Source organism: Oncorhynchus kisutch, linkage group LG20, assembly GCF_002021735.2.
Source record: "Oncorhynchus kisutch isolate 150728-3 linkage group LG20, Okis_V2, whole genome shotgun sequence".
Taxonomy (NCBI): domain Eukaryota; kingdom Metazoa; phylum Chordata; class Actinopteri; order Salmoniformes; family Salmonidae; genus Oncorhynchus; species Oncorhynchus kisutch.
This window is the reverse complement of record NC_034193.2, coordinates 22,717,189-22,729,841: the sequence shown is the minus strand read 5'-3', so window position 1 is coordinate 22,729,841 and position 12,653 is coordinate 22,717,189. Positions and strand designations below refer to the sequence as shown.

The 12,653-nt window shown below is 41.1% G+C and overlaps 1 protein-coding gene across 3 annotated transcripts in view; it reads left to right on the top strand.

The window, feature by feature from the left end:
• The first annotated feature begins 264 nt into the window (after nucleotides 1-264).
• Nucleotides 265-12,653, top strand: part of capn15 (calpain 15) — a 71,059-nt gene continuing 58,670 nt past the window's right edge. The window contains exon 1 of one of the 3 annotated variants that reach the window (XM_031799077.1): nucleotides 265-554. Coding sequence is in view for 2 of the 3 variants with exons in the window: in XM_031799075.1 (XP_031654935.1) it covers nucleotides 10,913-11,091 (179 nt within the window). In the remaining variant the exon portion in view is untranslated. Of the gene's footprint in view, nucleotides 555-8,597; nucleotides 11,092-12,653 lie in introns of those variants that run through there. The other 2 variants (XM_031799075.1, XM_031799076.1) reach the window with 2 other exon arrangements.

The window sequence follows — 12,653 nt, the reverse complement described above, 5'->3', positions numbered from 1 at the left end:
AATAATACACTATGTATTAAACAACGTCAGAAAATAATACAGTGGTATTTTAATAAAATGTCAAATTCAAAATGATGACGACATTTGTGTAAAAAAAAGGGGGAACGGATATCCTACTTATTAGAGTTGCGGTGTACCAAGGGAAACGTAGTTATTTTGGTCATATTCCCGAATGAACTCTACGCATACTGAACGTAGAAACACAATTAAACTGATTTACGTCTACGAAGAAAACGTACGTTTATTTTGCTTTGGCTCCTTGGAGATTCCCCTTCCTGGTGTTTTTGAGGTAACGTACATGATGACTGTATTCAATACCTAACTCGATGGAGTGGAACGAGAAATTAGATATTAGCTAGTAAAACAAATAGCTCAAGGATGCACCGGAGTGAGGCGGTATCGGTGAACAATGTATTCAGCAGCTAACGCAGATCAAACTGCAATTTCGGATAGAACTTAACATTTGGCTGCTAAGAGAGAAAAGTTAGTACGTTCGACAATCAAGAAAGGAGCAGCTTGTCCTCAACCTTACATCACCAGCTACGTGTTTTGAGGTAAGAATCCTTTCGACCTAGATTGTGTAAGCAGAAATGGACGCAAACCTTTGACAATATCGATTATGCCAATCTATATTAGTGGTTGTCTTTGTTTACAATTGTCCCCCGGCTTTCTTGTCTCCCGCTGTCCCGCGTCATCCTATGGGTTGACTATGCAATGATTTCTTGCTGTTACATTGTAGCTAATTTAGCTGTCACGCTGTGCTGCTTTTATAAACTTTGTTGCAAGTTATTTTATTTCCCCGTGGTAGGAACGTGATGGTATTTGGACTAGCCATTGCTCTCCAGCTAAACCTAAGCAACATAGGATATGCTTTGACTCTCTGCCTGCCCTTGTATGGCTAGTCTAGCCCATTCATAGACGCGAACTACCCTTAGCGCCTATTGATGAAGGTGTTTTCTTCCCCTAAAGTACTTAAGTAAAAATACTTGAATGTACCACTTAAGTCGTTTTTGTTGTTGTTGTTGGTATCTGTACTATAAATTCATATTTGTGACTACTTTTACTTCACTAATTTACATTCCTAGGGGAAAATAATGTATTTTTACTCCATACATTTCCCTGACACCCAAAAGTACTTGTTATATTTTGCATGCTTAGCAGGGCAATGCAATTCACGCATTTGTCCGGAGACCATCCCAGGTCAACCCTTCTGCCTCTGATCTGACGAACTCACTAAACACAAATGCTTCATTTGTAAATGACCTCTGAGTGTTCGAGGGGGAAAAAATGGTGCTGTCTGGTTTGCTTAATATATGGAATTTTAAATTATTTTAACTTTAACTTTTGATGCTTAAGTATATTTTAGCAGTTACATTTCATTTTGATTCTAAAGTAGGCTATATTTAAAACGAAATACTTTGAGTCTTTTACTCAAGTAGTATTTCACTGAGTGACTTTCCCTTTAACTCGAGTCATTTTCTATGAAGGTATCTTTACTTTTACTCCAGTGTGACAATTGGGTACTTTTTCAACCACTGTACACAGTGTATGGATCTGTAGAATTTGCTACAGTAAGTGTATCTCTTTTTTATTCAAAAGATTCTTTGAACGTTTCGCAAGCGAGGATTGTTGACGTTTCTTAACGTTAAAACAAAGCGTAGGAATTGCAGTTTGACATGGTGCCAGCTATGGCTAGGCTAGCTTACTGTAGAGTCGAGTAGAATCAAACTGATTCCTAAATGCTAAATAGAACCAACATGGCCTTAGGTTGAAACGTTGCCAAATAAATGTATGTAATGCTTTTTCCAATCTATACGTGTCTTACTCTTTCAAACTGGTGTTCGAAGACTGCACCATAGCCATATTTTGTCTACTGAAAACCGCTTTCTGTTTGAGAGGGAGCTTGATACATGGAAGAGCAGTCCTTGCTTCAGGGAACATGCACACAACACCACTCTTACGTTTTATGACAACACTTGTGTTTGTCTACGATGTCAGGACAGCATTCCATACTGGCAACCTAAATGCAGGTCATTTCCATCAAAAAGGATCCCATGAGCACAAACATGTGAAGTTCATAGGAGCATATCAATTGGGTATCAAATTAAAACTAAGAGTCTATATTTATGAGAAATATAGTCATAGATACATTTTTTTTTAAAATTTTCCACATCTTAAAATGAGCCAAAAAAATGAAAGGCTTAGATTAGGGATGCACAATATATCGGTGACCTTATCGGAATCGGCCGACATTAGCTAAAAAAGCCAACATCGGCCCAATGTCTCGTTTAACGCCGATGCGCAAACCCAATGTCAAAGCTGACGTGCATACCTATATAACGTAGATACATGATGTAATGACGCCAAATAAAATGTAGCGCTACATGTGCAACTCAACATTCCTAACCTAGCCCACAATATCTGCTGTGTGGATCGAGCAGTCAACAAGTTGAGCAGTCATTTGAAAGAGAAAAAATATTTCAGTGAGACAACTCAAAGGCGAAATCCATTAATGCCAAGATAATGGAATTCATTGCCCTTGACAATCAACCGTTCTCTGTCGTGGGTGATGTTGGCTTTTGCCGACTGGTCGAGCACCGGTACACCAAGTGCGCTATTTTTCAGATGTTCCCCTACTGGAGTTACACAGTAATAGCGTCACTGCTATTAGCTTCAGGACTGACATTTGGACCAGCGATATCAGCCTCATAAGCATCCTGAGTCTGACAGCACAGTGGGTCGTTGAGTATTTCGTACTGAGGAAAGTCGTATTGTATGCTCATGAATATGCTGGTTGTCATACCGCTGCTGCCATTTCAATGGCATTTGAGAACATGTTTGAAACTTGGAAACATGAACACACTCCTAGCTCCATTCAAAACAACTGACTCAAGAAATAAGCTCACCAACTGCGCCTGCAGCAGACGTGATACCCTCTGTCATGGCATTGAAACGCCTGCTCAACAAAATTGCCGACACAGGCCATGAACAAGCGATTCGGTGGCATTCTCTCTTTACTGTGTCGCCACCATGCTCGATGCTATATACAAGGACCGCTACTTCGATGCAGACAAACAGGGTTTACGTGAAATGTTACATACACAGCTGGACAAGATGGAAACGGACACAGTGACAGTGCGCACCGAGGCAGAGAGGCCACAGACAGACAGAGCTGAAACTTCACTGCTTGACATGTATGATGAAATCCTGTTTGTGAATGAAACGGCTGAACAAATGAACAACCAAACAGCACAGCAAGTAAGTGAAAGACATATGTTTTGATTATGTTTTACTGGTAATGGGGACATACGTAAATGCCAACAAAATAACATTTTGGTCAGTGTGTTTACGCTTTATTTAACTAGGCAAGTCAGTTAAGAACAAATTCTTATTTACAATGACGGCCTACTGACGGCCTGCCAAATCTGGACAACGCTGGGCCAATTGTGTACCGCCCTATGGGACTCCCAGTCACGGCCGTATGTGATACAGCCTGGATTCAAACCAGGGACTGTAGTGACGCCTCTTGCACTGAGATGCAGTGCCTTAGACCACTACATCCATGTGTGTGTGTGTGTTAGCTATTTAACTGTACTAGAATGCTTAAAAGGCCACAAAAAAATGTAATATCAGTTATCGGTATCGTTTTTTTTTGGCCAAGGGAAATATCGAATATCGGTATCGGCCAAAAATGTCATTTCGGTGCATCACTAGCTTAGATTTCCGGATAAGCAGAGGGAAAAAGGGCATTAGAAAACATCTACCAGAAAATTTCTTAAAGGGCATCAGAAATACATCAAAACACAATGTTAACGTAAAGACCCCTGCCAACTAATATCAACACTTAGATTTAGTTTCGGAGAAAATGTTTACCTTCTGTAAGTTTAAGAAATATTTCCTTGTAATTCAATTACCAAAAATCTAATAAAAAAAATAATAATTCTAATGTCTCTCCCTCATAAGGAGGGAGGATAATGAAAGTTCACAGAATTAACAAGTAATGGTAGACCTAACAATTAGTTATAGTGATTTTACTGATATCAATTTTGTTTGAGTTCTTAAGTGATTAAAACGGGTAATTCTGTTACCGAAGTCTATTCCCCTTTGTCGGTGATTAGTCAACAGTAGGGATTCTTCAGTGCGTTGTTTGTTGTCATTCAACGAGAGATGACTCATTTCCATGAACCTTTTGTTCACTTAAGAAATACTGATTAGTATTTGATTAGTTGGATGTAAAATTCCGCGACTAAGATCTCCTCTGCAAAAACGTCAAAATGAATGACGTTTCTAGAATGATCTTAGATTAATTCTGACTACTTTGAGAAAGTGTATATTGGCTACGGCATCTCAAGATGCACAAACAGTACTATTGCTGCTTTTTTTCTCATTTTTCAAGCGAAGGTCTTTTAAGGAAGTATTCGAGCACCCTCGTTCAGTTGACCTAGCTGAGTTTGGCTGGGCGCTAGCAGAACCAACGCATGCGGAAGGCTTTACACCTACCCATGAGCCCCCTCTTTCCATTTACTGTAACCAGAATCCTCACCCACTGAGCACTGACCGACACCAGACGTCCAGAAAAGTACTTTACAGTATATTGTACTGAACTATACTCTACTTTACTTTACTGAACTTGACTGTACTCTACTTGCACTGTGCTGAACTCTATTCTGCTGTGTTCTATTGTACTGCACTGTGCTGAACTCTATTCTGCTGTGTTCTATTGTACTGCACTGTGCTGAACTCTATTCTGCTGTGTTCTATTGTACTGCACTGTGCTGAACTCTATTCTGCTGTGTTCTATTGTACTGCACTGTGCTGAACTCTATTCTGCTGTGTTCTATTGTACTGCACTGTGCTGAACTCTATTCTGCTGTGTTCTATTGTACTGCACTGTGCTGAACTCTATTCTGCTGTGTTCTATTGTACTGCACTGTGCTGAACTCTATTCTGCTGTGTTCTATTGTACTGCACTGTGCTGAACTCTATTCTGCTGTGTTCTATTGTACTGCACTGTGCTGAACTCTATTCTGCTGTGTTCTATTGTACTGCACTGTGCTGAACTCTATTCTGCTGTGTTCTATTGTACTGCACTGTGCTGAACTCTATTCTGCTGTGTTCTATTGTACTGCACTGTGCTGAACTCTATTCTGCTGTGTTCTATTGTACTGCACTGTGCTGAACTCTATTCTGCTGTGTTCTATTGTACTGCACTGTGCTGCGCTGTGATGTCCAAACTTGTGAAATATGAGGAGAAGGATGTTCATATCCATAAATTGCAACTCTGCGTAGTACAGATCAGGGACCCATGATGTAATTCCGTTACTGGGTATATATCCACCGATTATTTTTTTTCCAAACTCAAGGTTCCATGTCATAGCTGACACCCCATTCTTTCTGATCTTTGAATCTTAATTCGGAGCTGATATTTAGAGTTTTTTTTGTAAAACGTTGTCAGATAAAAACTAATGATGACACAAAATGTATACAGTTACATATCTAGATTTACTTTTGATGAGATATTGTATTATTTTGACATTATCGCAATATTCTTTTTGTGCTAGTTGGCTGTACCTGCACCAAAACTCTCCATCTTCTTTTTAAAATATAGAGCCAATTTGTTTACAGCACTTTTATTTCCATGACTGATCAACTTGTTTTCTCATGGGCTCTCTCTTGTCCCCCTGCAGGAGACATATGGTGAGCAATATGTATGGAACATCGAATCGCAATAAATTCACTGTATTGAATTGCGATACATATAGAATCTCAATACATATCGTATCGGAACCAAGTTATCGTGATAATATCGTATCGTGAGGTCCCTGGCAATTCCCAGCCCAAATAAAAACCTGAGGGAGATTTTAACTGTAATTCCATTGCCACGGTTTGCATCTTCAGTTTTTCCACGCAATTAGTTTTTGTACATTTTTCATTGGAACTTGTTAGAAGTAGTCCTTGTGCATAGAGTTGTGTGGTTTGTTAAACTTTGTTTGACATACATTTGAAAGTAAAATGAGGGAAGTGTGTTATAGACTATAGCTTTTGATCAACACCAATGTCAATAGTGTTATATTTTTACATTTCATACAGTAGAGCTTTACTATGTAAAGGATCCAGTAGTTCTGACTCGTCGGACCAGTTTGGGTTCTTCTTTCAACATGTGTGACAAAACAGGAAGAGGCCTTCTACAGAGAGGCATGACCTTTCCTTGCCAGGTACACACGCGCACAGTTCTAGTTATCAGACAAGTATGAGCCAGCCAATTCACCACTCCCTGTTCTATTAAACAAAATGGCCTATGTGTTGCAATGGTGAATGGACTGTGGGTGCTGCTTCCTATTGCTTGCTATGTAGCTAATGATTTACCCACTGTTTTGCTGTGGAAACCAGACTGGAGTGCAATTGTTGTGTCTTAGAGGTAGTCTAAAATATACACTGTAGGCCTATCACTTTTTCAGTGTTTTCTACCAAGGAATATTGTGAAGAGAGGAAGGGAGGAATGAGGTCAAAGTGGTATGGAGGGAAGAATAAAGGACGAGAGGAGTGGAAAGAGGAAGAAAGGGAGATTCGGGAAGTTGAAGGCTTATCTCAGCAATGTGAAGGGACAGTTGAGCAGTGATTGGTGGTGCTGTTCCACACTGGCTTATTAACCCTTTACTGACACATGAAAGCCGTTTTCCCTTTTTAAATACTTTTTGAGCTTTAATACCTCTCCTTTCATTTTCACAGTTTATGATAAGTAGCCTAGCCTCCTGTAATTATCATATAATAATACAAATAGGCTACAGTATGTAGTGTTATCGTACTCAAGTCCGGTCTCCAGATCACATATTGTGTGTCTCGTTGTCGGACACATTTTTACTTTTCTTGACACGATCTCGGACAGTGAGGACTGTAGTTTCTTCCCGGGACCAACAGAGTAAAAAATAAATAAATATATATATATATATATATATATATATATATATATATATATATATATATATATATATTGTCACATACACATTTTCAGCATCCATTCAGTCAGTGCATAAAACTTATTCGCCTGGCCAGATGTCCAAGGTCCTTTCATGACACATTTTTTTTATCGCCTATTGAAACTTGGGCTTCCTACTTTACTCGTAACATTACTGTCCTTTTACTTTCATTGAAAAATATCCTCAAACTTTGTCTGCTTGTCAGAAGTTTCTTGGAAGGGAAGAATCAGGGAAATTGTTTGAAAGTTGCACAGTCACTATTAGTAAGGGAAGACCGGGGAAGTTATATCATATTTTGTCTTTTTATCTATACTGAACAAAAATATAAATGCAACAATTTCAGCGATTTTACTGAGTTACAGTTCATATAAGAAAATCAGTCAATTGAAAATAATTAGGCCCTAATCTATGAATTTCACATGACTGGGCAAGGGTGCAGCCATGGGTTGTCCTGGGAGGGCATAGGCCCACCCACCCACTGGTGAGCCAGGCCCAGCCAATCAGAAAAAGCCTTTTTGTTGGGAAAAACTTGATTACAGACAGAAATACTCCTCAGCTTCATTATCTGTCCAGGTGGCTGGTCTCAGACGATCCCTCAGGGGAAGAAGCCAGATGTGGAGGTCCTGGGCTGGCGTGGTTACACGTGGTCTGTGGTTGTGAGGCCGGTTGAACGTACTGCTTTAAAACTACATTGGAGGCAGCAGATGGTAGAGAAATGAACATTCAATTCTCTGGCAACAGTTCTGGTGGACATTCCTGCAGTCAACATGCCAATTGCATGCTCCCTCAAGTTGAGACATCTGTGGCATTGTGTTCTGTGTCAAATCGGCACATTTTTAGAGTGGCCTTTTATTGTTCCCTGCACAAGGTGCACGTGTGTAATGAGCATGCTGTTTATTCAGCTTCTTGATATGTCACACCTGGTAAGTGGATGGATTAACCCATTTTTGCACGACATTTTGTGCATATGGAACATTTCTGGGATCTTTTATTTCATCTCATGAAACATGACACCAACACTTCACATGTTGGTTAGTGGTAAGGTTAGTGGTAATTTGTAGAGTGGTTCTCTATTTGCCCTCAGCATGCATTTTGTTCAGCATTCTGAATATCTGAAGAATCCATATGTTCTTCTGAAATATGGACACACAACATCTCCTTGGTTGGTCTTGGTTTGGACTCCATTTACTCCGGTCTTGGTCTTGAATCGGGCTCGCTTTAGGTGGTCTCGAACACAACACTGACAGTATCAGTCCTGCTACTGAGTAACACTTGATGGAGCGTATTTATCAGTTTTGATCTCTTGAATTAAGCCTTTTACTTTCTCTGCCAACATCCTAATGCGCCTGCGCGCTGCTTGACTCGCTGTCATTCTCTGTTAAGAAGAGATTGCATCTGCATCCGCTGCACTTATCAGAGAGGGAGAATTATATATATTTTTTTAAATATAATGCAATGAAAACAGCCCCCGGTGCAAAACATACAGTGGGTCCAGGATGGAGCATTGCAGTATGGGTAGTAATTTATTTCTGAAGCGACGACGGGGCGGAAGCGAGGATGTTTCCTAATAGAAGTCAAAGAGGATCAGCATCATAAAACACTGGAATTATGAGCGCACGAGAATGGACCGGGCAGAAGACAGTGGAATTTGAGTCTAAAATCAATTCTGGATGAGACTGTTTAGTACCATTTTCACGTTTTTAATAGTCTGATATGTCGGCTCTGGCATGATGAGTCCCTGCCCTCAATACAATTTAGTCAGCTCCGGAGTTAGTCACTGGAAACTGGCAGATTGCTACAACTGTAGCCTTCATGGTTTATTCTGAATTCGCCTCTGTATTGCAGCCCTGGCACTGACGGTAATTCGATACATTGTTAAATGCCTTTGTAGGCAACGCTTTACATTGTAGTTAACTACATTGTAATAAGCAAGACTGTATTGGCATGAATGAAATATGTTTAATCTTCACTATTGGCGCAGCTTATTTGATAGTGATCGGCTGTGAGCCTTTACATAGCTTTTTATGTCGATAATGAATATACGTGAGACTGAATAAATTAAGTGTGGTATTGTATTCGCGTGTTAGAGGCACCAGGCAGGCTACAGTTTTTGTCTCCATGGGAATACAAAATGCATGTGCATATAATTAGACTTCACGCCTTCATTGCACCGGAATGCACCATCGTAGTTCCCCTGGCATAGTTAGCCTCCTCGCTATGACAGGTTGGCACACATAAAGCCTACTGTATACAAATGAACCACCAGACCGCTGCATCATCGATGGGATCAGACTAAAAATAAAGCTGCGAATAGGCTACCCAGACTGCGGGACGGAAACCGGGATCATCTCGCGTTTCGTACGGTGGACGCACCGGCAAAGGACTGCAGACCATAACGGGACACTCCGCTATAAAGGTCGCACGTGTCGAATATTTAGTAGAACTTCTCTTTGGATTGGGACTGCCTAGGAACATTAGCCATATTTCAGTATGTGTTGTTCGTGTTCTTCCCTGCGCTTTATGTAGGCCTGCATACACGTTGTTTGGGTTTTGTTCAATTTCAGTTCCCGAAGTTTGTTTGTTTTCATGTTATAATAGCTATTCGGGACATTGCCTCAGTCAGAGTAGCCTAGTTGTGAATAGTGCGACATTTTGTAAGCACTCAGTATCCCACATTTCAGCCACTAAGAAATGCAACGGGGTGATTTGAGCAATATTCTGGGTAATACGTTTTAGCAGCTGTGGGCAAGTGTCGAAATTTGAAAGATGAGCTTTGGATACCAGAGCTTCAGTCAGTGTGCCAGCAGTGCCTGCACACAGAGAATCATTCGGGACAACAAGTCAACTGAGACAGTAGACTGAGACTGTGCTTCTCAGATAAACATTACAGTAGAAAATAATACAAAATTAAAGGACTTATTGGTTTAGTTTATTCAGATTTTCTTTTGATTTAAAAGCTTATTCAAAGCCATATAAATAAATAACAAAAATAACCTCCTATTTGACAATAGCAAAATCACTTGGTTTGTTATCCATGTCATGGTTTGTCCTTTAATTTGATATGAATTAATTCTGGCGTAAGCAAAACCAAAACCAACGCCCCAGACCTCTGCTAGTCACTTTTCAGTTCATTTTTTGGTAAAAATGTTTGATTCCTTTTTTGTCAACAAACAAAAAAACATTCCAGTGCCTCAACTGTGCTATATTATCTCAGAGATGTCGATTGACGGAGGACCCGGTCATGTTTGTGTGTGCTCCTTCCACTGCCTGTGTCTGTGTGTGACAAAGGTTTCAAGCATGATGGATCAGGCATGAGACTGCATACGCGAGGGAGGAACACTGCAAATAGTGCAGAAGGAATAGTTGAATGACACTCCAGACAACATGGCCCAGAGAGTTAGTTAAGAGGCCTACAAGTCTACGACAGAGAAAAATTGGTACCCACTACAGAGAAGAGAGGAGTGTGAGTTATTTCCTGGAGAAAGTGTCAAAGTGGAATCAGTGCCCGAGGCAAACAATTACAGTTTGTATTGAGCACTTCCTCCTCGCTGTGGGAAATCCACCCTGATCTGGAGTTTGAAACGTCGTGTTTCACTTGTTTTTTTGAATACCCTCGCTTTGATTTCCTCATTATTGCCTTTCTATTTGATTTTTTGGGGGATATAGCCATCTTCAAGCACACTTGGAGTCACTTCACAGGATGAAATCCATCCCTTTTTGAAATGGGGCTTGCTTTTCGAATTGTGCCAGTTGGAAATTTGTCAGGACTGAGAACACATGAGGAGGGTTTTCACCCAGCCCTAGTTTCCCCCATCCCCCACCCTTAAACTGTAAGCCTGAGATTGAGACACAAGGCACTGTCACTCCGCTCCTCCCCGTCCCGCACATTTTGCGGGTTCAAAGGGTGAGAACCCCAAGTAGACTTCAAAAGGAGGATGGGGAGTTCTGCCTCCTCTCTCACCGCGGAGACCGAGTCGGACCACGGCTTCCGGAGCACCCCGTACCCGTCGTCGCCTCCTATGGGCTGGCTTAGGAACAGCCACAGCAGTCCTGTGTGGGGCACCACCTTCATTACGCGCCAGCAGCATCTGCCACCTCCACACAGAGAGCGCAGGTAAGAGCCAACACTTCACTCCTCAGTCCACTGCATCTTGGCGAGAGGGCCCGACTGGTCAGGCCTGTTGATGGGCAGCAAGGAGAGAAATTGGCCATGCTCTGTAACACTAGGGCTTGTATTACACAGGGACTGCTGTTACCGGGAGCAGAAAGAGTGAGAATAAAGGACAGATAGCTTTGTTGTGCAAATCACAACATTGTGATAGGTGTTGTGTGTTGTCTTTGAGTGGTATCCTAAGGGTGTTTTGTTATTTTTAGTGTGGCAATTCTCAGAGCACTCAGATCCACTCTAAATCCAACACCTGCCGCTGCCCTATACAGATTTACTGTAGACTATTATGTCATATTCAAGCCTTTTCAATAAAATATTTTTACATGCACTGACAATATTGCAGTATCAGTAAATCTGGTAAAATATTATCCAATCAAAACTATTGTTCCACCACCAAATTTGATCTAATCATAGTTCCACTTTAATGTTTTATATCCAATATGATATCCAAAATCCACTTAAGCTGGATTTGACATCTGACAATCCCGCCTCTTAGTACCTCCCTCTTCGATGTGCCGAATTTGAAGAAAAGCTGATTGGATCGGTGTGCCAAGTTGATTACACCCATGGAGTGACCCGGACACAAACTCTCTCGCCGGGTTGTTTGGGGAGCTCGTACAGTGGGGCAAAAAAGTATTTAGTCAGCCACCAATTGTGCAACTTCTCCCACTTAAAAAGATGAGAGAGGCCTGTAATTTTCATCATAGGTACACTTCAACAATGACAGACAAAATGAGAAGAAGAAAAATCCAGAAAATCACTTTGTAGGATTTTTAATGAATTTATTTGCAAATTATGGTGGAAAATAAGTATTTGGTCAATAACAAAAGTTTATCTCAATACTTTGTTATATACCCTATGTTGGCAATGACCGAGGTCAAAGGTTTTCTGTAAGTCTTCACAAGGTTTTCACACACTGTTGCTGGTATTTTGGCCCATTCCTCCATGCAGATCTCCTCTAGAGCAGTGATGTTTTGGGGCTGTTGCTGGGCAACACGGACTTTCAACTCCCTCCAAAGATTTTCTATGTGGTTGAGGGACTGAATCTGCAATAGGTAAGCAGCTTGGTTTGAATAAATCAACTGTGGGAGCAATTATTAGGAAATGGAAGACATACAAGACCACTGATAATCTCCCTCGATCTGGGGCTCCACGCAAGGTCTCACCCTGTGGGGTCAAAATGATCACAAGGACGGTGAGCAAAAATTGCAAAACTACACTGGGGGACCTAGTGAATGACCTGCAGAGAGCTGGGACCAAAGTAACAAAGCCGACCATCAGTAACACACTACGCCGCCAGGGACTCAAATCCTGCAGTGCCAGACGTGTCCCCCTGCTTAAGCCAGTTACATGTCCAGGCCCGTCTGAAGTTTGCTAGAGAACATTTGGATGATCCAGAAGAAGATTGGGAGAATGTGATATGGTCAGATGAAACCAAAATATAACTTTTTGGTAAAAACTCAACTCGTCGTGTTTGGAGGACAAAGAATGCTGAGTTGCATCCAAAG